A 26,701-nucleotide genomic window follows, 5' to 3' on the forward strand; every position below is an offset into this window, starting at 1 on the left:
CTAGCACAGTGTCTGGCACTTAGGATACACTCAATAAATATCTGTGGAGGGAAGGAGGAAAAAATACCTTCCCAATAGGATTCAGAGCATTAAATGACATAATCTGTGGGAAGCATAGGGGGCACGTGTGCTCTGTAAATGATGGTTTCTAGCTACCAGCTTATGCTGATTACATGAAACCAGGTTTCACGATTCAACTAGTTGTGACTGTCATTCATTCATTCATTCATGGAGGAAATATGGAGAAACTGCTGCGTACCACACGGGCGATAGAAATGTAAAGAGTGCTGTTCTCACCTGAAGGGGGCTCAACTAAATGTTAATACATCGTGTGCCAGATAGAGAGAGCCATGAGCACACAGAGAAAGACTTTCCCAGAGGATGAGCAGGGACTAGCCAGTAAAAAAAGGCAGGCGCAGAGTAAAAATCTGGGAAGGGAAAAATCCTCTGCGTCAACCTCTGTGGCCCATCGATGAAGCTGAGTCCCTGAAGATAAGGACAACTATAGCACACACAGGAGATGTGTCTGGAATACATTTTCTCAGAAATGTAAAGGTTGATTTTATCTGGATGTTGCCGTCAGTGGGTTCGACTCGCTTTGAGAGAGCCGCATGAAGGACGGTGCGAGTCCTCTGAGATTTTGGGGCTCTAAACCTAGAGACCCAAACCAACAGATGGTTGGGAATTAGAGGCAGGTGCTGCCCTAGCGTCTGAAATGTAAACAAATTGAAGCAAGTATATCTTTATGTGCTACCACGTTACAATCTGAGTTCTGAGAAGGACTGCTTGGGAAGCTCTCACCTGGACAGCTCTTAACATTGTAGGCAGTAGAGACGCGGTGTAAGGTTTCCAACACTGTCCAACACAACCACTGCCAGGTTATGTCCTTCTGAGTTCTAGCCGTACTATTGCTTTATCTATTAAAGTTACATTACTTTTTACTTCAAGCAATATTTTTGAAGATATATTTCCCAAATATGATTAGAAAATAAATATCAATGGCCCTTGCAGCTCTGATGTCTTCAAACAATATGGCCACAGCAGGTCAGCCCTCTCTGCCCCCCTCCATGACGTGATGCTTAAACACAATTCCCAGTAAGCTCTGGGGGAGGACACATGAAGCTCTAAGTTGACACCTGCCGATGGAGTGGGTTAGGGAGAGAATCGAGGTCAAGGGGATCACATCCCGTGAAAAATCTTCTTGAATACCACCAGCAGTAGGAGTAGAAATTTGGGTGCACTCAGTGAAAAGATGATGGGATTTTTTTTTTTTTAAGATTTTATTTATTTATTTGACAGAGAGAGACAGTGAGAGAGGGAACACAAGCAGGGGGAGTGGGAGAGGGAGAAGCAGGCCTCCCGCGGAGCAGGGAGCCCGACGTGGGGCTCGACCCCAGGACCCGGAATCATGACCCGAGCCGAAGGCAGACGCCCAACGACTGAGCCACCCAGGCACCCCAAGATGATGAGATTTAAAGCCATAACACCTGCCTCTTTTATTAGTTGCCTGGCCTTGGGCAAGTAACTTAGCTTTTCTGAGCCTCTGGTCCTTTATCAGTAATATTATTGGGACATAGCAATTCCTCATAAAATGAGTGGATCAATGAAGTGGTTAGAATAACAAGTTTGCAAGATCACCTTACAAGCACTGAAGTATGTACAAATACTTATTATTTTACTGGGCATTAAATTTTCCTTGCAGAATTTGGACACTATCATTAACAATGAGAGACTATCAAGAACTTGACCTTGACCCTTGACCCTTCCTCAGGCAAACTGGAAGGTGCTCTTGTTTCCTATGGTGTGGCCCCACGCTAACCTGGAGAAATGAAATGAACAGAGCAGACGTGGTTGTGAGAGCCTACACAGAGTGCAGAAAGCCCAGATGCACGAGGCACCGAGAAAGGTCACATAAAACAAGGACAGCTCTTTTCCTTATTGGGGGATGACCATGCAGACCAGGGACACCCCATTCACGTGTAACAACGCTGCTCTTCTAAGACTCACATCTCAGCCATACGCCCCTCTCCTACTCTTCACCCCGCCCTCTAAACAGCACTTGAGTTTCACTGAAGACTTCGCCCGGCTCTCAGGGTCCACCCCAGGAGCAAACTCGGGGCTCCCCGCTCTTTGATACACACCTGAACACCCTGGTTCTTTCCAATCACTTTTTGTATCCAGGAACCGATTTTTGTTTTAGCAAGGGTCCTTTTGGATGCAAATCAGGAAATTTTAACTATTTTAGGCCAAAAGTAGGCATTTATGACCTTGATAATGAAAAGTTGCCCAGAATAGGAATATGGTCAGACCTTGGGGGGAGTGGAACTCGGATATTTTCTCGAGCTTTGTCATTAGAATAAAAGTGATTCTCTTCCTTTAGTTTCCTTTAGAAACAACGTAGGCAAGGGCCTGGCCGCCTGCCTGGGTCCCATGCCTTCCCACGGGCCCAGACAGATGGCGTGTGTACTGGTGTTGGCAGCCCTGCTGGAGCCACGGGGCGGGAGGCAGAGCAGCAACTTCCACAGATAAGTGGCTCCAATTCCCAGAAGAAGGGCCGGCAAAGCAGATCCTGTCCCTCTGAGTGCAATGACTTCACAGGACAGAAGTCATGCATAGACGTTTGTGTATTGCATTCCACCGCCAGCTTCTTAGGTTCTAGATTTAGGACTCCTCTAGTGGTCACATTTTTCTGCTGAGAATCTCTTGTGGGGCCACAGTTCAAAAGAAAGAACAGATGATAAAAGCACCTTCTCGGGGAGTGAGGGTAGTTGCGGAAGATGGAGACAGTGTGGAAAAGAAATGGTGGAGAATGGAGAACAAGTTTACCGGGAAATTGTACTAGGGTTATCAGTGCAGAGGGGGGTGCTATAAACTGAATGCTTGGGTCCCGCCCAAATTCATGTTAAAACCTATCCCCAGTGTGATCATGTTTGGAGGTGGGGCCTGCGGGATGGGATTGGATCATGAGGGATTAGTGCCCTTATCAGATTTTATTTATTTATTTATTTATTTGAGAGCGAGTGAGGACGAGTAGGGGAGAGGGGCAGAGGGAGAAGCAGACTCCCTGCTGAGCAGGGAGCCTGATGACACGGGGCTCGATCCCAGGACCCTGGGATCATGACCTGAGCCCAAGTCACCCTTAACTGAGTCACCCAGGAGCCCCGGGATTAGTGCCCTTACAAAAGAGACCTCAGGGAGTTCCCCAACCTCCCTACATGTGAGGACATAGTGGGTAGACAGCAGTCTATGGACCAGGAAGCAAGGCTCACGGGACATTGAATCTGTCAGCACCTGGATCGTGGACTTCCCAGCCTCCAGAACTATGAGAAATAAATGCCTTGTTTCAGCCACCCAGGCTATGGTAGTTTTTAATAGCAGCCCCAGTGGACTAAGACAGTAGGTAACCATGGATTTATAGTAAACAGATCCAATTTGTCTTATATGCCTTTTTCTCTAGCAGCATTTGGTTGCTAAAGGGCAAATATGGAAAAACTGTGATGTTTGTAACAGGGTGGGGAAATTTCCTTGATTTTTCTATGAATGGTAGAAATGCAGATGAGGAACAGAGTTCAGAGTACTGGTAAAGAATGTTAGTACTAGTCAGATGATGGATTGCGGCATCTCAGCTGGATATAAAAAGACATGAAGAAAGTTTCATGGATCGGGTGAAGGTAGATGAGGGAGAGGACTGGGGGATCCCGCTTATGTCAAAGAACAGTGTGTGTGTGGGGGGGGTAGAGCTGAACAAAGTAATACCAATATGTATTTATCTGTATACACAAATAGAATATACATTCCTCGAGTAGGGTAGCCCCTGCACTTATAAAAAACACTCTTACTCAAAAAGGAGAAACACAAAATGATGTAGCTATGATATAGTTTATTTCAACACACTAAACCAAAAAAATAACAACTTATTTCTTTGGAAAACAAACAAAAAAAACAACCCAAATTCTAAATAGGCAGGATTGGCTTGATTGACCCTAATGTATTTTAGCAAAAAGACTTAGGTACACCACACCTGATAAAGCTCTCTATATACACAGTAGATACCAAATAACTGCTAAATTACCATACATTTGGAAATATCAAGACATCTTTATAAAAGAGTCAAATGCATAAGTTAACAATCTTGTGACCTTAGAAAGCCTGAATTGTTACATTTTTCTCTGTACAAAAAAAATCAAACAAACAAAACAGCCATTCTCTATCCTTCCATTTTCACCTATATTTTCCTTAACAGAATTAAGCCCCAAATTTGAAGGCTTAAATCCTTTCTTCCTAAGGCCCTAGGAATATCAAGTTTTCCTGCAAATTTGTAATTGTCTAAAAAGGAGATTACTTAAACGGTGGGAAAAACAAAGATATACAGATTTCCCTTCTGTGCCACTCATACAGATTATACCGAGGAAGAGTTCCTGAGTTGGCTGCCAAATCACTCAATTTAGTTGAAAAACATAATACCTGATGATAGGACTAAGCTGGCTTTCATGCAGCCCATGAGCAGATTTCTCTATCACTGAAAATCAGTTAGTGACATTTAGCCCTTAGCTTAATCTGTACAAATGCAATCTGGGGATTCCATGACACTGTTAGCATATTTAAATGTCAAATGCAAAATTCTGAATATCAAATAATGTATTTTTTTTAATATGCAAACTGCTGTTTTCTCCATACAGTTGGCCCTTGAACAACACGGGTTTGACCTGCATGAGTCCACTTAAATGCAGATTTTTTTCAATAAATAGAGGACAGGACTGTAAATGTATTTTCTCTTCCTTATGACTTTCTTAATAACATTTTCTTTTCTCTAGCTTACTTTATTGTAAAATACAGTATATAATACATATAACACACAAAATATGTGTTTGTCAACTGTGTTATTGGTAAGGCTTCTGGTCAACAGTAGGCTATTAGTAGCTAAGTTTTGGGGGAGTCAAAGGCTACATGTAGATTTTCATCTGCACAGGGGGTTGGTGTCCCTAACTCCGTGTTGTTCAAGGGTCAACTGTAATCACTTTTTTATGAATAAAAAGTAAAATGGCAAAAGCAGCAGAAAAATTTGATGTTCCAAAATGAGCGTTAACTAAGACAGGACTCGAGTAAGCTTGTATGTAAAAGTAATTGTTTATTATTGTATGTAATTGAACAACAAAACAGCCTTGTCTGAAAGCACTGGGTCTGTCTTCCCAAGTCTTTCCAAATCATGATTCTACATACTACAATGAAATATGTTTAATAAGTGCAATCTGTCATGAACTACGAGTTTTTACATTCCTAAATAATGAACTTAATTACTGTAACAATGATCTAAATACATGTGCTGTTTAAAAAAAAGTTGTGAACATACTCTGAATTTTTTCTTTACCTGCAAGTTAAAAAGAGATTCCATAATTGCTTCATTCCTTAAGAGCTAAGAACCAAAATACTAAACATAATAAATAAATATGCAACCTGGAGTTCTGGAAAAGGATCTAGAACACCGAGTGTAATAAACCAGTGTATTAAAAATCCAGTATTTCAGTAATAAAACTTCTTCATCTCAATGCAGTTAGGTTTATTGCTACTATAAATAAGCTTCATATTAAGGCACCTGCCATTACCTATGAGAAAGATGTGGATTCAAAACAATGGGAATATGCACTGAAAACTTTTTTCTTTCATTCTGATATCATTGCAGATATTGTCAATTTTAAATGTTCAGTTTTTGTATAGTAGTAGACACATCTTTGAACATACTACCTGAATATAGTTAAATAATTTATATAACACCTTGATTAAAGTACATGATACTTGAATGAGGAAAGACAAAATCACATCAAGATGGATGTAAAGGACTAAATACAAGAAAGATGATAATCTCTAAGAAAAAAGAATTCTCCTGTAGGGACAGTGCTATGAGCAGATCTTGGCCAAGTCATTTAACTTCTCTGAGCCTCACTCTCCCCCATCAGTAAAATGTCAATACCAGCGGCTCTTCAAGCTCCAAAGGCTGTTGTGGGATCACCCGAGGGGATATAAAATATAAAAACAGCTGGCCAACTCTGCAGCACAGAACAAACTGAACAAATAAATGTCATTGTCATAGGTTGGAAATATATCAAGTTTTGGACCTTCTCCCTAACAAAGCTATGACCTGCTCCTCTTGCACCCACTCGAGAACTCCCAGTTTTATAAAGTCAATTAGATAATTGCCAAATGAATGGAGCAAACATTTATGCACAGTGAAAATCTCTAAATTCTAGGTTGCAGAATTTTATAAAAATGTGCTGGAAGTGGAGAACCACACTGTTTTGGGGGCTCAGGCTACCTCTTGACTCTTCTTAACGATTACGAGGGGTTCCTGGCCTCTCCTCACTCAGGCTCCTCTGCAGAGACCTGTGTCTATCTGCTACTGTTCTGGAGGCAATAAAGTTCCATTATTTGGACTATACCTTGTAACAGCATAAAAGAGTTTCAAGAGTATTAAAGAAGCACAGCTGAGGTCAGTCTCAGGTACATTACTCAGCCTGGCACAAACATGAACGGTTCAGTAATTCCCACCAGGTCTCCTTAACTCAGTCCCCAACTCCTTCCTCTGAAGGCCATAGTTCTAGGCCAACTTTTTCCAAACTATGTTCTGAGGAATACCAGGTAGGTAAGATGTTAACAGGTGAAAAACAGATTCGTATTAAGTAAGCCTGGGATATGCAGGGGGGAATAAGCTTATGTACTGCAGAATTTTTCTGTCGTTGATGTACTGACCATATGTTCTAAAGAGGAAGGGAGGATAAACATTTCCCAGATTCATCTGACCACAGAATCCCTTTCTTCCCCCACAAAATATCTAGAGGGGCTAACAGCTCTTAGAATACTCTTTGGGAAATGGTATTCTAGCTAATTCACCTGGGCTTTAAACATTTCAGGACTATGTCTGGCAATAGTGGCCATTTTGACTTCCAAAGGAGGAGAATAATTTTACTTACAAGGTCAACTACCAGGATAACTTCCTGAATTCCACTTCATAAGTATCCTGCCCAAAGCAACTAAGAACTAAATTTCCTTTACCACATGCTGAGGAATTCAAAGAAGTTATTCTCAAGTTAATGAGAATTATAATCTTTTAAATGAAATCTTTATATTCTCCCTCAAACATTAAAAATACAAAGATTTAATCTAGATCTTAAGACCTAGAATCACAATTACTTGGAGGACAGGGGAGCATTTTATCACATCACCACCATAATTAACACTATTAGTAAGTAGTAATAGTAGTGGTGGTGCTAATATTGGCTAAGCATTTATTTTGTGGCTTAATCCTCATATCCACGCAATAAATTTAGGACCTACTATTACATTCATTTTAAAGATACGCACACTGAGATTTAGAGAGATTAACCGACTTGCCAAGAATCACACAAGTAGTAAGGGTAGAATGTCGAATCATATCTGACCCCTCACCTCATGCTCTTAACCGCTACATAATACCATCTTATATTTTAGTGACAAAAGCATTTAAGTCACACGCTGGTTGTTAAACAGGAAAATTAGAGTGTATTTATATAAATCCAACTTGAATGAAATTTGGTTTTAGATTTCCTCTTGAGCAAACTTCTATTCCCTAAAAGAGGTACTTTAAGTTTTGGTTTTTTGTTTTTGTTTTTTTTTAAAGCAAAGAAAAACGGACTGCTATTTACCAGTGGTAGGTTTATATATGGGAAGGGTTTTAAAAATCTGCATCCAAGGTGAAGACATTATCTGTAGTTTCTGCCATGACTGCAAAACGTTGATACTCTGCAACTCGTTTCTCAAAGAAATTTGTTTTCCCTTCTAAAGAAATGTTCTCCATAAAATCAAAGGGATTTTCTGCCTGAAAAACCTAAAAAGAAAAGACATGTCATTAGACATTCTGAAGAAGCCTAATCACACCCACAAGATAACAGATAACTAACAAGCTCAGGACTCCTAACACCTGTCTAGTCACCTATAGGATCCATTATTCCAGAAGGTCCTAGAGGCACTCAAGGCTGATAAATTCTAAGACAACTGAGATTACCCACTAACCTCCTTAAGAAACTATACTAGCATTTCTGGTATTTTAAGAAGAGAAAGAAGACATGTATTACTGCAGAAATGAAAAATTTAATACTAATCAAACTAAAATGTTTTTGCAGCTTGAGAGATCCAAGACACCTATATATTACAGACCTTTACACAGGTATAACCATTAGGTAGTCACATATACATGATTCTACAAAATACTGAATTACCAATAATGTACTGTGAACCTAAACATGTCTCCTTAGTTCCTAACAGATAATTAACACATTGATGTTAAGGAACCATGATGAGAAAAGATAGAATAAATTCTATCCATAGATGTCCCCAAACAAAAAGTGGAATATATGTTAACAAGAAGCTTTTTTACTACTTCTGAATTCAAGAAGCAGACTCGGCGATACAGCTTGATGAAAAACCATGAAACATTTCAGTGATCCATGAGGAACAATAAAATAGGATTTTTGAATTTAGGAGTATTCCAGCAGGGATTATGAACACCACAGATAAGAATATATTCAAATAACCCAATTAAAAATGGGCAAAGGGTCTGAACAAATAGACATTTCTCTAAAGAAGGTATACAAAGGCCAAGAAACACACGAAAAGATGCTCAAAATCATTACTCATTAGCGAGATGCAAAACAAGACTGCAATGAGATACTACTTCACCCCACTAGGATGGCTATAATAAAAAAGACTGATCGGGCGCCTGGGTGGCTCAGTTGGTTAAGCGACTGCCTTCGGCTCAGGTCATGATCCTGGAGTCCCGGGATCGAGTCCCGCATCGGGCTCCCTGCTCAGCAGGGGGTCTGCTTCTCCCTCTGTCCTCTTCCTTCTCGTGCTCTCTGTCTCCCATTCTCTCTCTCTCAAATAAATAAATAAAATCTTTAAAAAAAAAAAAGACTGATCACAGGTGCTGGTGAAGATGTGGAGAAACTGACACCCTCATACGCTGCTGAATGTAAAACGGTGCCGTTGCTTTGAAAAATAGTCTGGCAGTACCTCTAATAATTAAAAAGAGTTACCCTATGACCCAGGAATTTCACTTGTAGTTATATATCCAAAAGAAATGAAAACATCAGTCCAGGGGCGCCTGGATGGCTCAGTCGTTAAGCGTCTGCCTTCGGCTCAGGTCATGATCCTGGGGTCCTGGGATCGAGCCCTGCCTCGGGCTCCCTGCTCGGCAGGAAGCCTGCTTCTCCCTCTCCCACTCCCCCTGCATGTGTTCCCTCTCTCACTGTGTCTCTTTCTGTCAAATAAATAAATAAAATCTTAAAAAAAAAAGAAAGAAAACATCTGTCCACACAAAAATGTACAAGTGAATGTTCATATTTGCATTATTCATAATAGCCATAATAGCCAAAACTACTGAAATGTCCACCAACCAATAAATTTGGTATAGTCATACAATGCTATTTGGCTATAAAAAGGAATAAAGTACTGACACATGCTATAGCATGAACGAACCCTGAAAACATACTAAGGAAAGAAGCCAGCCACAAAAGACCATATATTGTATGATTCCATTTATATGAAATGGGATATATACAATAGGCAAATCTAAAGAGACAGAAATTAGATTAGTGGTGCCTAGGGCTGAGGTGGAGGTGGGGGAAAGAAAGGAAAGTGACTGATTGCTAGTGGGTATAGAGTTTCTTTTTGTGAGGTGCTAAAAATATTCTAAAACAGACTGTTGTGATAGTTGTACAACTCTGAATTTACTAAAAACCACTGAGCTGTACATTTGTTAATAGGTAAATTGCATGCTCTGTGACTTATATCTTAATAAAAAGCTTAATATCTTAATAAAATATATTATAAAAACTATATATATACATATACATATATATAGATTCAACAAAAGATCATATGCTGTGTGTGGTTGAGTCATAGAATTCAGTGACATTGCCTGTCAGAAATGATATGCTAAGACGGAGTGAAAATTTGAACTAGCATGATATAGTGAAAAAAGCACTGAACCAACAGTTACAGGTTCACTGGACTTTAAAAGTGGGGGTCTTCCAAAAAACCTGATTTAAATCATCCATGACATGGACAAGGTAACTAAGACACAGTTAAATTAAATGCACATATTTTTCACATAACTTGAATAATCCCAAAATCTGTATGGAACCACAAAAGGCCCTGAGTAGCTAAAGCAACCTTGAGAAAGAAAAACAAAGCTGGAGGCATCACAACCTCAGATTTTAACATACACTAGAAAGCTACAGTAATCAAAAGAATAATATACTGGCACAGAAAGTACACACTTTGATCAAAAGTACAGGAAAGAGAGCCAGGAAATAAACCCATGTTTATATGCTCAATTAATCTGTGACAAAGGAGGCAAGAATATACAATGAGGAAAAGATAGTCTTTTCAATAAAGAGTGCTGGGAAAACTGGACAGCTGCATGCAAAAGAATGAAATTGAATTACTTTCCTTCACCAAACACAAGAATAAACTGAGACCTGAAACCATAAAACTCCTTAAAAAAAAAAAAAAAAAAAGGTAGGGGCGCCTGGGTGGCTCAGTCGTTAAGCGTCTGCCTTTGGCTCAGGTCATGGTCCCAGGGTCCTGGGATTGAGTCCCGCACCTGGCTCCCTGCTCCACTGGGAGTCTGCTTCTCCTTCTCCCTTTGTCCCTCCCCCGCCTTGTGCCCCCCCCGCCCCCGATCCCGGCTCATGCTCTCTTGCTCTCATGCTCGCTCTCTCTCAAATAAATAAATACAATCTTTTTTAAAAAAAAAATGACAAGGAATAACAAGCATTGGTGAGGATGTGGAGAAAGGGAACCCTCATGCACTGTAGCTGGAGAATGTAAACTGTTGTAGCCCACTGTGGAAAACCATATGGAGGTTCCTCGAAAACTTAAAAACAGAAATACCATATGATCCAGTAATTCCACTACTGAGTATTTACCCAAAGAAAACAAAAACACAAATTTGAAAAGATATATGCACCCCTATGTTTATTGCAGCATTATTTACAACAGCAGATGTGTGAATCTATCCCAAGTGTCCACCAACAGAAGAACAGATAAAGAAGATATAATATGTATGTACACACACACACACACACACACACTGAAGTATTACTCAGCATAAAAAAGAATGAGATCCGGGCTCCTGGGTGGCTCAGTCGGTTAAGTGTCTACCTTCAACTCAGGTTATGATCCCAGGTCCTGGGATCTAGTCCACGTCAGGCTCCCTGCTCAGCGGGAAGCCTGCTTCTCCTGCTCCCTCTGCCCTTCCCCCCGCCCACTTGTGCTCTCTCTCAAATAAATAAAATCGTTAAAAAAATGAATGAGATCCTGCCATCTGTGACAAAATGGATGGACCTAGAGGGAATTATCGTAAGTGGAATAAGTCAGAGAAAGAGAAATACCATATGATTTCATTTCTATGTGGAATCTGAAAAAAAAAAAAAAAAAACCCAAAACATATGAACAAACAAAAAACCAGAAACAGACTCATAAATACAGAGAATGAACTGGTGACAGCCAGGGAGGGTGAGGGGGAAGGATGGGTGAAATATGTGAAGGGAATTAAAAGTACAAACTTTCAGCTATAAAGTAAGTCAGTCCAGAGATGAAAAGTACAGCATGGGGAATATAGCCAATAATATTGTAATAACATTGTATGGTGACAAGTGGTAACCATCCTTATCATGGGAAGCCCTGGGTTATGTATACAATTGTCAGTCAGTTGCACACCTGAAACTAATATCACACTGTATGTCAACTACATTTCACTAATACCAAAAAATAAATTAAGTGGCTTGTTTTTGACACACAGAAGTACTCAAATATTTGTTGACTAATCCCAAACTAAAAAAGAAGTTGAAAACATCATTAATATGGCTCCTACTTAGAATTCTGTATAAATGACAACCATTTGTTAATTTAATCCCTTATTTTGCCAAAAACTGTCATTATAAGAACAGCTCTTTTTCTAGTTCCTTGAGTTCAAAGTGTAGTTCATGTATTTTAAACTGTCTTGTTTTCTTAACATACACATTCAGGCTATAACTTTTCCTTTGAGGATCTATTTGGCTGCATTCTACAAGTTTTGATATACAGTAACTTTATCATCATTTAGTTCATATTTTCTATTACTTTATATTTTCATTTTAATCGCATTTTAAAGGATATCTTCTCAATTTCTAAGAAGAAGTTTTTGGCAATCTTTCATTGTTAATTTCTAATTTTACTGCATTAAAATCTAAAAGGTCTATATAATTTCTGCTTTTTGGAATTTATTGAGATATGTTGAAGGCCTGTGGAAAAATGACATTTCATACTATGTTTAGATTTTCTTCTGTAGGCGGGATATTTTACAGATCTACAGTGATCAAGTTCCCAAAGGGAAAATTAGGCCCAGGAGTCCACAGTTTTCTAAAAAGCAGGAGAACATGGATGTAAGAGTGTGAGGATATGGTGGTCAAAGGACAGTGAGTTCACTTTAAGGCTCAAGTGAGCAAATTAATTTTCCTGTAACAAACATATTGGTATAATTTAAGAACAATCACAATTTTTAAAAATATACAGTTTATAAACTTAAGAGATCATACTAATGCAATTATAATCTTGATTTCTCCAACTATCAGTAAACATAGAATTTTACAACTAAAGTAATAAAATATAGTTCATCTTACAAAAAGCTTTGTCCTATCTGACTCTTCCATGACGGTATTTCTGTGGTTACCAAAATATAAATGCATTACTGAGAAAGGTAATGATTTACTCCAGCATCATGGATTTCATAAGGCTTCTCATTAAATACAATTTAAACTTACATTTCCATGCTAAGAAGTTAAAACCTATAATTTCTAATTACCATTGTATTATAGTACATAGCAAAGTTCTTTTTTTTTTTTTTAAAGATTTTATTTATTTATTTGAGAGAGAGAGAATGAGAGACAGAGAGCACATGAGATGGGGGAGGGTCAGAGGGAGAAGCAGACTCCCCGCCGAGCAGGGAGCCCGATGCGGGACTCGATCCCAGGACTCCAGGATCACGACCTGAGCCACAGGCAGTCGCTCAACCAACTGAGCCACCCAGGCGCCCAGTACATAGCAAAGTTCTATGAATGTTCCAATTATGGTGAATACAACATGACCACTTAGTGTGAATTTACTGTATGTCTGATACTATTTGAAGTGCTTTAAGTATACCAACTCATCAACAATCCTTTGTGGTAAGTATTATTAGTATCATCTCCCTCTTATGGATGAGGAAATGGGGATAAGAGGTTAAGCAACTTGCCTAAGATCATATAACAAGAAGGTGGCAGAACCAGGATTGGAACCCAGGTAGACTGGCAGCAACCTCCATCTGTTATGTGAGCATACCTCTTTATGAAATTCAGGTATATTATCTCTGACAAACAAAATGAAAAATAACTTAAAAGACAACTGAGTTCAAAGGGTCAAATTATGACAGTTAATGTCTTCCTAATAATTATTCATATTTAAAAGTTCAGGGGTGCCCAGGTTGCTCAGTCAGTTAAGCATCTGACTCTTAGTTTTAGCTCAGGTTATGATCTCAGGGTCATGAGATGGAGCCTGTGTGGGGCTCCCTGCTCAGCCTGGAGTCTGCTTAAGATTCTTTCCCTCTCCCTCTGCCTCTCCCCACCAAGCTCTCTCTCTCTCTCTCAAATAAATAAATAAATCTTTTTAAAATATAAAAAAATTAAAATATTAATTTCTCATAGACTAATCTCACTAAACAAATAAAAGATAAGCAGGCCTTAAAAGAAATACTAATATGGGGTGCCTGGATGGCTCGGTCAATTAAGAGGCAGACTCCTGATTTCAGCGCAGGTCATGATCTCAGGGTCCTGGGATTGAGCCCCATGGCGGCCTCCACACTCAGCAGGGAGTCTGCTTGAGGATGCTCTCTCTCTCCCTCTTTCTCTGCCCTTCCCCCCACTTGAACTGTCTCTCTCTCTCTCCCCCTCTCTAAAATAAATAAATAAATCCTTTAAAAAATATTAACATAAAAATTACAACAACATAGACCCATGGGGATTTATGAGGGTAAACATATATATATGCACAATAAATCCAATTTATTTAAAGATAATCTTATTAAATACCTATAATTATTTAAAGTAATTTATTGAGCTTATTAATTCTAAGATTTATCAGCCTCCTACTTCTGTTATGAATTCCAAGTTTCAAAGGGTTTCACAAGACCAATTTGATCATGCAAAACAAGGCTGTCACAGACATTTTAAAAGTAAACTGGTATGTAACAAATGCTTTCAATGAAATATAGTATTTTAGTGGTCTTACTTGCCATAACATTTTAGCTAGTAGTAATACATTTTTAAATACCTTACCTTTGAGAATCCAAGTTCCACAAGTAATCTGTCAGCTACAAACTCAATATACTGTTTCATCAAAACACAATTCATTCCAATGAGGCCAACTGGCAAGGCTTCTGTTAAAAACTCCTGAGATATGAACAAAAACAGAATAAAATACAGAGATAGAAAAATAAATACATATTTTCCAAATAAAAACAGGATTTTAGTTTTTTAATCTTCTAAGTCCCTGAGGAAAGTATACTAGGGTAAATTCTTTCAATATGGCAATGTCCACTTATTTAAAAATGTTTGGGGTATTACTATTCACAGTATTTCACATTCCCACATAGCCTAAGCAAATTGAAACTATCAAACTACTGGTATTTTACACAGTAGCATTATGGGACCCTAAGGCTTTCTCCATCAAAAAAAAAAAAAATGAGATACTTTGTTCTGAAATATCTGGAAAAAGATTCACCAAAGATGATCACTGTGGGGAACATGATTATGGAAGGGAATTGGGAAAGACAGAAACACACTTAACAAAGAAAATGAGAAAAAAATAAAAATGGATGTGGGGGTTGGGAGATAAATTGAACTCCATCTACATTGAAAGACAGTGGTAAAGTGTTAATAGGAGAAATATAAAAACATTAGGGCGCCTGGGTGGCTCAGTCGGTTAAGCGTCTGCCTTCAGCTCAGGTCATGATCTCAGGATCCTGGGCTCAAGTCCTAAATCGAGTCCCGCATCGGGCTCCCTGCTCAGTGGGGAGTCTGCTTCTCCCTCTGCCCCTCTTCCCCACTTTTAAAAATAAAAAAAATTAAAATAAAAACATTAACCATTTCAATTTAATTCTCAAAATGATTAAAAATACCAAAATGCATTTTATGCATTTTCTCCTTCCCAATATGAAAACCACAGCTGTTGAACTATACAGTATTTTTTAAAAAAGAGTTTAGAGAATTTATTTTTTACTAAATAAGTCAAGCAGAGAAAGACAATTATCATATGGTTTCACTCATATGTGGAACATAAGGAATAGCATGGAGGACCACAGGGGAAGGGAGGGAAAATTGTGAAGAAATCAGAGAGGGAGACAAACCATGAGAGACTCTGGACTCCAGGAAACAAACTGAGGGTTACAGAAGGGGTGGGGATGGGAGTGGGGGGATGGGGTAACTGGGTGATGGGCATTAAGGAGGGCACGTGTTGTGATGAGCACTGGGTGTTATAAGCAACTAATGAATCGTTGAACACTACATCAAAAACTAACTATGTTGGCTAACTGAACATAATAAAAAAATTTTTTTAATTTTACTTTTGAACTAGTTCCTTCAAATGATAAAAAAAACATCCTAAGTGGAACATCTAGGTCTTTGTAGTTAGAGATTTTTACATTCTATATATTAAGTTTTACTATTCGCTAATTCATTGATTTACTAATTCTATAAACATTTAGTTCACGCTTCAAGCTAGATACCTTGCTCGGTTTTGAAAATACAAAACAAACAAGAAACCGTCACTGCCCTTCAATAGCTGAAAATCTAAAAAAAAAATTAAACCTTAAGTAATTCAAATAGTTTGCTATGGCACAGAATGTGACAGATCAACGAGACAGAAAAAAACAGTCCTGAAATAGATTTTCGTATACGTAAAACTTTAACATATAACATTTACTTACAAACCAAATTATAAACTGACATAATAATTGAAATGCATCATCTTTTGGTACTGTCAGGTTGACTATATAATTGCGGATATTTGCTTTGACCTACAAGTGGCAATTTCCTGAGTCAACCCAATACAATAATGGTACAAACATCAGAGAAAAAAGAGAATATGCTAATCATACAAGCTTCCCTGCTTACCTGCTCAATTTCAACAGCATTAACAATGATCTCCCTGACCCTTTCTTCTGAAGGCTTATTTACTAAGTATTGAAACATCAGGCAAGCAAAGTCACAGTGAAGCCCCTAAAATAGAAGAAAAATACCATTGTCAAAGAATGTTTAATCACCTATTTTCACACTGTCATGTGTCAGGCATCATAGAAAGTAGGTTCTAGGAATGCAACACAGAATTTCTAGAAGCTAGAAGAGGGAGTCATGGTACCAGGAACTACTTTCCCTCAAATCTTATTAAAATGCCAATTATAATAACCTATCATGAAAATTTTTCAGTGCCAGCAAGTCTTAATTTGTCAACATGAAAGATGAATTATTAACAACAACAAATCTGCAACCAAAATCATTTTGGAAAGGAAAACAAGGCAAGGGCTGAAATGAAAATTCTTTCATTTCTAATGTCTAAAAAAATTAAGAAATGATTGAAAACAGTAAGTGTGTAAAGAAAGGGTGAAACTCAGATTTCAAAAAGACAACATTTATATTAAATAAGAATGGCTCAAGATAAAAATAAATTCAGTGCAATGAAGACGGAAAGAATTAAGAATGCTATTTGAAGCTGTACACAGCAGAAATGACACTGCAGATAACCAAAGAAGAAAATAAACTCGTGAAGTACCTTGAGAACAGAATGGTTATGCAAATGCAAGAAATGGGATAGAGCTTTAAATAGAGAACAGAGCAAGGAGATCCAACCTACAATAATAAGGATTCCAAAACACAGAACAGGTGGTATAAAGCTGAAAACAACAGAAATAATTGCAAAAAGTCAAAACAAAAAAAGAAAGAGGCCAGAGATGAAGCAGTGCCAAACAAAATTAAGCTAGAGACTGTAAAACTAAGCAAGGCAGAATCAATGAACATTTCTAAACTACAAAGAAAAAGAAATAATTTTGTAAGCCACCAAGGGATAAGGAGGATGAAGGAATGTGCACCTTAAAGGATTACAAATCAGTGTAAGCTTGGGTTTTTCTAAATAAATCAACAAAAGCCAAAGACAAATGAAAGATAAGACTCAAATCAACGGTTGTATTCCAAGGATTATTTTCCTAGTTATCGTTCCCAGAAGAAACCATCAGAAAAAAACCTCTCTGAACAGATAATCTTTAGAAGATTTGTTAGGCAAACATTTTTCCCAGACTGGACTCAAGAGGACACTTCAAATTACCAAAGGCTGAATATCAAATAAACCGTGAAAGCTGTTAAAGAAAGTGTTGATTAGGACTGACAGCTAGCTACCTATTACAGAGATGAGTAAATCAAAGGTAGGCACTCATATTGTTAAATCAATAAGTGAATAAAATTAATTTTGAGGTTTAAAGCAATTCCAATCAAAATCTCAATAGGATTGTTTTTAGTTAAAAGAATCGGAGACTAGAACTTAATTATTTGAACAACTAAAAAGAAAGGATAATAGGATAATTAAGTAACGTCATAGAGGTGCCAATTATCGCTATAATATAAAACAAAATCAACAATCATATCACAATATATAAATGTAGAAAATTAACATGTTATATATCTTAAATTTGCATATTATATGTCAAATGTATTTCAATTAAAAAGTCAATCTGGAAGTATAAATGGACAGAATCTTGTAAAAACAGTTTTAATAGGAAAGTTATGAGATATATACTACTAGTTATCAAAACATAAAAAACTACAATAATTAAAAGTGTTTGGGGGCACTTGGGTGGCTCACTTGGTTAAGCGTCCCACTCTTGATTTTGGCTCAAGTCATGATCTCAGGGTTGTGGGATCAAGCCATGCGTCAGGCTCTGTGCCGGGCATGGAGCCTGATTGAGATTCTCTCTGCCTCTCCCTCTGCCCCTCCCCCTCCTTAAAAAAAAACGTTTGGCACAAATTTGACATATAGGTTAATGAAAAGAAAAAAAATAGCCCCCAAACAGATTTCAGTACGTTTAAAAACCTTAATATATAATAAAGAAGACATCACAAGTCAATGGAGAAGGATGGATTACTTAACAAAGAGAACTAGAAAAATTTCCTGAGTGTATGAAATAAAATAAAATTCTCACTTATCCTATACTACATTTATATTAAATTCTATACTTACACTAAATGAAGTCCAATTATATTACAGAGCTAGATGTTATAAAGTCAAGAGGAAAATAGGTGTGATTACTTAACTAATCTCTGAAAGCTGATCACTAATTTCAGGTTTTTGTATGTTACAAGAAAAAATAAAATTAAAAAGCAAAAGACTGGGGTGCCTGGGTGGCTCAGTCGTTAAGTGTCTGCCTTTGGCTCAGGTCATGATCCCAGGGTCCTGGGATCGAGCCCTGCTTCGGGCTCCCTGCTCCATGGGAAGCCTGTTTCTCCCTCTCCCCCTCCCCCTGCTTGGGTTCCCTCTCTCGTTGTGTCTCTCTCTGTCAAATAAATAAATAAAATTTTAAAAAAAAGCAAAGGACAAACTGGGAAAATATTTGCAAAAATATGACAAAAATATTTTATATTATATTCATACAATAAATATAACAAATTCAATAAATAAACACTTATTGAAAGAGCCCTATCAGTCACTATGCACTAGGAATATATATCAACAGAAACAGAGGCAAGAGACAAGCATAGGTAAATACAGAAAAAGATACAAATGGCTAATGCCATTATGAAAAAAAGTTCACTCTAAGTAGTAATCAAATAAATGCAAATAAAACCAACAATGAGAAACCATTTACCCCTATCAACTTTGTCAAATATTTAAAACATAAATCCAAATTCTGGTGAGGTTATGGTAAGAAAAGACATGTTCATATGTTGCTGGGTGGGGCTTTCTATCAAATTTCTGGGAAGAAATCTGCAAACTAGTATGAATAACCTTCAAAATGTTCATACCTAATAACATAGTAATTCTACTTCTAGGCAATCTAGCTAAGGAAAATAATATGAAATTGGGATAAATCTTATACACAAAAGATATTCATTTTACATTATAGCAAAAGGAATAAACAAAAAACCTGGAAAAAACCCTAAATTTCCAAGTTTAGAATAGTCAAATAAGTGATACATTGTTTCATTAGAATATTATATATCTAACAAAACTACTTTTTTAAAAAACTACTCTTTCCAAAAAATGCTTGATTTCATAGAAAAATGCTCACAATGTTCTGTTAAAAAAACTCAGCTCACAAAAATATGAAAAAAGAATATTTCAAATTATAAAATTATGACATTCATATATATCTACATAGGTTTAAATGTAAAAAACTGTCTAAAAAGAAATACAATGAAATACTAAAAGTGCTTATCTCTGTTAAGATTGAGTGATTTTATTCTCTTAATTCTCTATAATCACCACATACGACATTTATGATAAAAATTATTAGAAACTGAAAGGCAGGGGGTGCCTGGGTGGCTCAGTCGTTAAGTGTCTGCCTTCGGCTCAGGTCATGATCCCAGGGTCCTGGGATCGAGCCCTGCATCGGGCTCCCTGCTCCTCGGGAAGCCTGCTTCTCCCTCTCCCACTCCCCCTGTTTGTGTTCCCTCTCTCGCTGTGTCTCTCTCTGTCAAATAAATAAATAAAATCTTAAAAAAAAAAAAAGAAAGAAACTGAAAGGCAGGAAACAACAAAAATTATACAAAGCATTTTATGGCACTTATAAACTATTTTCACACATACCGGTTCATTTTATTTTAACAAAACCCTGTCAAGATTTATAGTTGAAGAAACTGAGGCTCAAAGAAGTTAGTAACTTGACAAGGTCACTTAGAAATAAGCTGAGGGGCCAGGATTAGTGTGGTCAATACATGTGAACTGAAGGCTGTGATGGGCTAAACCCTGAGAACAGGAAGAAAAATAAGACACGGTGCCTGCACACAGGGCTCAGTCCAGCAGAGGAGAGAGGTAAGAAGTGCAGTACACGTTATGGACTCTAAGACAGGGGCAGATTCCCGTTTCAAAGGAATACATAAAGGAAAGAGGGGTCAATTCTATCTAATTGAGTCAGGGAAGTTTTGAGTTGCCACTTGTAAGAAGGTGATCAACAGATGAGAAAAAAAACAAAGGCAGGAAGATGGAAACATTATCGCAGGCAAAGGGAGATAAGATTTAGTTACTGGCTGGATGTGGCTGAGAAAGAAAAAAGCAATCTAAAATGACTCCCAGATTTCAAATTTGGATGATTGGTTAGAAGGTAGCACCACTGAATGAGGCAGGGAAAACAGAAGAACAAATCTGGGGAGAAAGATGACGAGTTTGATTTCTAAAACATTAGGTTTGAGATATCTGGAGCCTTTCAGGAGAAACTAACATGCACTTGAACACCTGGCTTTGGAGCTCAGGAAAGAATGTCTGTGCTCAAGTTTGGGTTGTTTACGAGCATCTACATGGTAGCTGATCCCACGGAAATAGATAAGATCAGCCAGGAGGTCATGCACGGTGAAGAAGAGGCCAAGGTGGGAACCCAGGATTTGGTGATATTTAAGGATGAGCAGGGGAGACTGAGGAGGGACAGTAAGAGGCAGGAGAAAAACACAATTCTTAAAAACCAAGGAAGAAATTACTTTCTATTTTCTTTTAATTACCAGGATATCTGTGTCATCATCAGCATTTTCCAGGGGAAAGAAAAATAAATGAACACCAAATAGGAATACAAATATAACTAGAAGAATACTTCATTCCTTACTTCATCTCTGCTGATGAGTTCATTGGAAAACGTGAGTCCGGGCATGAGACCTCTTTTCTTTAGCCAGAATATAGCAGCAAAAGATCCCGAGAAGAAAATCCCTTCTACAGCAGCAAAAGCCACCACTCTTTCCCCTGGGAGACATAAAATAATTTTATTTCCTGAAATACCACATCCTGTCGACATTTGCAAACACTCATCTATAAAATACACATATTTTTACATATATTTATGCCAATATCACAACTATTTTGCCAAGAAACAAAATCAACAAATTAGTGCCATGGCCAAGGGTCTTCAGAGGAGGAAATATGCCACCTCTACCTACTACAGCAGAAGGGTATGTAGGTATGTCTACTTCAAATCTTGTATCAGACATTGGACTCCTATCGGTCTTGGTATCTGGACAAAGGAGAGCTTTCCCTACTCAGAAAAAAAAAGAAGTGATTTATCCGTGCACCACACATGCCTATGAGTGTAGTATGTGCACGTAAGTGTGTGCATGTATTGGAATAGAGAGTAGAAGATAAGATTTTATGACAAATGTCTCCCTCTTTATGGTTGAGGAAGGGGAGGTTGCTGAGGTTTTTATTTTTAGAAACCTAAGATATCTTACAGATTAGCAGTAAACATTTCAAAAAACATTGCCATGCATCTGCAATTAAAAAAATATGACTCCAGCTAAAGAGAATAAGTATACCTGTTGGATAAAATATCCCATCACATAAGCAAAAATACTATCTTCTGCTAAATATATAAGGCCCAATTTCAAAGGTTACTCACTGTTAGGCAAGGACTTTTCAGAAACCCATCTCCTAAAAGGTCTATAATGGAGCCATATCTGTAACACTGTCTCTAGGGGTTGATTATAAATCTAACCCAAACAAATGTCACCACATTGCATATGCTCAAGAGAAATATTTATATACATGTCTGTCTAGGGAGAAAGGTTTGGTCTCCAAGACTACGGGATAAAGGCAGCTGAGTGCTTGAACCAACTACAGGCCTGTTTCATCAATAACATCATAGCTTGTATCCCAGTACTGCAGAGCAGGTGCTTGATAAATGTGATCTGAACTGAATCAGTGAAAAATATCTAAGCACTAGATGATAGAAGACATTACTCTTCATTCTATGAAAACTGCTAAAATCTGATCCAGAATACTTATAACTTCCAGAACAAAGGTAATTATAATATTTAAATTTCACAAAGAAAGGTGACTTAAATTTAAATATTTCTTAACTGTTTCTGGCAGTCTCTAAATAGTACTCTGGTTTGTCCTCGCTCTTTTCCCTGATTATCTTAAATAAATCAAATCGGATCAATTATATCAAATACTTGTCTGTTAGTAGCCCAAACCATCAGAAAAACTTCTATAGCATTTTATTTTTACAGACACAATTTTAAAAGTCACGTTGAAAAAAATAACAGAAGAAATGTAAATTAAATAAGTACTTATTGAGTATATACTGTGTAGAAGGAATTATTATTATTTTTTTTAAGATTTTATTTATTTATTTGAGAGAGAGAGAATGAGAGAGAGAGAACACATGAGAGGGGATAGGGTCAGAGGACGAAGCAGACTCCCTGCCGAGCAGGGAGCCCAATGTGGGACTCGATCCAGGGACTCCAGGATCATGACCCGAGCCGAAGGCAGTCGCTTAACCAACTGAGCCACCCAGGCGCCCAAGTAGAAGGAATTATTAAGAGAAGAATCTTTAGTGTACTATATACTAAATACAAAATATAATAATAAATCACTATGGTCTGCTGATTTTTGAAAACAAAACTGGCTCTTTAGACTATATTTTTTAAGATGAAGATTTGTCCTTATTTTAACACATAGATTACTATATTTTAATCTTGCTATTAGTAAGATAATGGATAGTTACAATTGATATATTCTTCATTGTCATTAAGGTAATGTTATGTGCACATTTAAATGTAAAAGAACTAGATTATAATACAAACACTGTATTAGCAATATTGATTCAATCTATGAGCATGGAATATCTTTCCATTTATTTGTGTCTTCAATTTCTTTCATTAATGTCTTAGAGTTTTCAGTATACAGGTCTTTCATCTCCTTGGTTAAATTTACTCTTAGGAATTTTATTCTTGTTGATGCAATTGTAAATGGGATTGTTTAATTTCTCTTTCTGATAGTTCATCATTATTATTATATAGAAACACAACAGGCTTCTGTATACTAATTTTGTATCCTGCAACTTCACTGAATAGTTTTTTTTATGGAGTCTTTAGGGTTTTCTATATATATCATGTCATCTGCAAACAGTGAGTTTTACTTCTTCCTTTCCAATTTGGATGCCTCTTTTTCTGCCTAATTGCAACAGCTAGAACTTCCAATACTATGTTGAATAAAAGTGGTGAGAATGGGCATCCTTGTCTTGCTCCTGATCCTGAGGAAAGACGTTCAGCTTTTCATAATTGAGTATAATATTAGCTGTGAGTTTGTCATATATGGCCTTTATCATGTTGAGGTATATTTCCTCTATACTTGCTTTTTTGAGTTTTTATCATAATTGGATACCGAATTTTGTCCAATGCTTTTTCTGCATCTGCAGCATGGGTTTGCCCTGACAGCAAGCAATATGGAGAATTTACCTGGAGCCCCGCTGTTGTCCCATGGTGACTGCCACCCTCCTCTATTTTCTCTCTCGCTTACTTTCTTTGGTAGTTACAAAATACATGCTAGCTGCAAGCCTGTTCATCATTTTCCATCGGTACCTATCCATACTATTTTCAATGCATATTGAACACCTTGATATTTCTCTCCTTTCTTCTTTAAAGCCAGTGTTTCTCAAACCACTTGTGAGAAAATCAGCTGGGTATAAAATGCAGATTCCTCAGTCCTACCTGGCCCTCCTAAATCACTCTCTGGTGAGGACCAGGATTCTGCAGGGGTTTTCTGCAAACTCTCGGATAATTTTTATGCATATTGAGAACCATCACTTTTCTCATTCTTGAAATGAACTGAAGGCAATGCAAACATATCTATTTCTTCCCTGATATCTAACAGGCTTGCCCCATACCTTACTCTACATCACTGGTTCTCAGCGTGTGGTCCAGTGGGTCCCTGCAAATCCACAGACTGAGGAGGTCTATGGGGTCAAAACTATTTTCATAATAATGCTAAGGCACTATTTATTTATTTTTTTACTACCTTTCTCGCATGAGTGTACAGTGGTGATTTCCAGAGGCTACATGACATGTCCACAATAATCTGAGAAGCCTGGTAAAATAGCCTTCCCTTTTCTAACTACACATCTGAATAAGACTGGGTTTTCTTCATAACTATACAAGAAACTACAACAATATTCTGCAACAAATTGAATGTGGAAGCAGATACAATCCAGTTGTCTTCTATTAAGTCAGACATTTTAAAAGCAAAATTTGGGGGATGGGGGGATGTAGTGTTTTTTCACAAATATGTGTTATTTATAATAAAATATAATGGGTTTTTACTATACTTTTAAATGTATTAATAAATAATTTTTAAAGTTTGTTTTAATTTCTAATATGGAAATATCAATAACCCACACCAATAGGAGAGTCCTCAATAATTTCTGAGTACAAAGAAGTCCTGAGACCAAAAATTTTGAGACTTGCTTTCTCCATAATGAATAAAACCAGAAAGTAAAGACCACTAATTACAAAATAGATAAGTATGAGATAGGTACTTAGAGCTATTCAAATGAAGTATCTGAATATTTTAATTAAATAAATATTTATTGAGCAACTTCTATGTATAGTTCTTCAGAAACTACATATTTGCTCCCTGAAAAAAATGTGACTTTGACTTGCTTTAACTCCCTTAAATAAAAATTCATGAAAGCAGAGACAAACTGTGATTGCTACAATATTCGTGTCAGATTCTAAGTGACTTTTATTTACCTGTAATTATGTACTGACATCTTAACCTTTCAACTTTCAACTTATTAAACAAAATAGATAACAGCTTTAGATTATTTTAGGAATAATGATTCTACTAAAGGTGGACGAGGAGACATTTGTACTCCTTTTCCATTCTGGCACTTTGATTAGTACCTGATAGTCACACCACATAAAAAGTGTTATGTCAACTGAGGCAAATTTGATCATTTTTAAATTAAAGCTGTTTACCAAAAGTAGATTTTCTATCTTCTATCCATCGTAAGGCCCAGTCTGCTTTTTTCTTAACATATGGCATTGTTTCAATCGCATTAAATAAAAATTCCCTGTAAAAACAAAAGAATGGCAAAGTTATTCATTTGTTTTTCTTAATCAGAATAAATTTTCATTAGTTTAATCATCAGTAATAATTGCAACCCTATGATATGCTATCAGATCTGCTGTTTTTCTGTATTTTTGCATGTCCAGAAAGTATAGAAATAAAACTAAAATTCAAAATAGTGATTTGGATCTGGTTTGATACAAAATTGACTAAAGTCAGTATTCAATTTCTAAACAGAATGTGCTAATAAACAGTTTTTATACTATAATATCCAAAGATGAACTGGTTCTGTACAAGCTTTTTTAACCCAACACATTATTAGATGATAGAAAACATTTGAATAATTTTTCCCTAACATTTGTTTTGGAGTAAATTCTGCTCTTAACATAAGCAATAGCATAAACCTTTGTAAATAAAATCCCAGTGGTAATACCTTTTCTTGGGATCTCTGATGTAAGTGTCTATTAGCAAACTGTACATCTCTGAGTGAACATTCTCGATGAGAATTTGAAAGCCATAGAAACAGCGAGCCTCTGGAACCTGTACCTCCTGACTAAAGCGCTCCACCTACAAAAATAAGGGAAACATATCCAATTCTGTGGACTCTCATTAAACACGGCAAATCAGAATCTGGACACCAGAATTATCACTTAAAAATTACCTGTCATGCCACAGAGAGGTTACACACAACTTAAGGATTATTTTAAGCAGTATTATCTATCAATCCTCCACAATAAATTAGTTGCATAATGCATTCTTAGGCAATTAAATGAATTGACCTAATAGGTGGAGATACTTCCTATAAAGCCAAGTAAATTTCAGAACGGCAATCAAAAATTCCTTTGCTTTGTAAAATTGACCTTAAGTCTTTATTTTCCCCAACAGCAGACAGATCGATTGAAGCCCCTTCTAATTCATGATGAAAGGTTGTATCTTTCTCTCTTTAATAAGAAAGTATGCCTCCTGGCCAACCATGATACAAGTTTAAAAATGGGGAGCCAGAATGCAGTGCTTTATTACAGAGCTCCAGAAGGGTTATTAAGGTGCAGTCTTTCTATTAAGATTACTATCTACGGGTAAAAATCAAATTCATGTGTTTGCATTGTAAGTAGTTTTGATTGGTACAATATCTTGATTTCATGATATTTTGCTGGTCAAATGGGAGAAATGTACCCTTTTCTCTGACACTTCACCAGAAAAATATCTTTGAAAGTTAAGCTATATCTAGTTCATTTCTTAGAAGTCATTTTTCAGGCTTAGTCTAATTGTCTTACTGCCATTATCATCATTTAGCTGCTGAATGGGAACAGAAATACAACAAAAATCTTACCAAATTTTCATTCACAATTCCATCACTGGCTGCAAAAAAGGCTAATATGTGAGAGATAAAATACTTCTCATCCGATTTAAGCTTGTTCCAGTGAGGGAGATCCTTTGATAAGTCAACCTGAAATAAAAAGATTTTCAAAAATTTTAACTTGGTGTTTAATTCTTCAAGTGTTTGGAAAACTAACTTCCATCTCAAAGTTAGGGATGGACAACTCATTAGCAGTAAAATGTG

The 26,701-nt window shown here is 37.1% G+C and overlaps 1 protein-coding gene across 1 annotated transcript; it reads right to left on the reverse strand.

Annotated features, from left to right (window-relative positions):
• Positions 1-3,863: 3,863 nt before the first annotated feature.
• Positions 3,864-26,701, reverse strand: RRM2B (ribonucleotide reductase regulatory TP53 inducible subunit M2B). The gene is made up of 7 exons (XM_081816321.1): positions 26,471-26,701; positions 25,574-25,707; positions 25,050-25,144; positions 20,906-21,039; positions 16,221-16,325; positions 14,385-14,498; positions 3,864-7,858 (listed from the first exon to the last, which is right to left on the reverse strand). Exons 1-7 carry the CDS (start codon positions 26,684-26,686, stop codon positions 7,706-7,708), a joined length of 951 nt encoding a protein of 316 aa, XP_081672447.1. The 5' UTR covers positions 26,687-26,701; the 3' UTR covers positions 3,864-7,705.

This window comes from Leptonychotes weddellii, chromosome 4, assembly GCF_054177405.1.
Source record: "Leptonychotes weddellii isolate Sample4059 chromosome 4, ASM5417740v2, whole genome shotgun sequence".
NCBI lineage: Eukaryota > Metazoa > Chordata > Mammalia > Carnivora > Phocidae > Leptonychotes > Leptonychotes weddellii.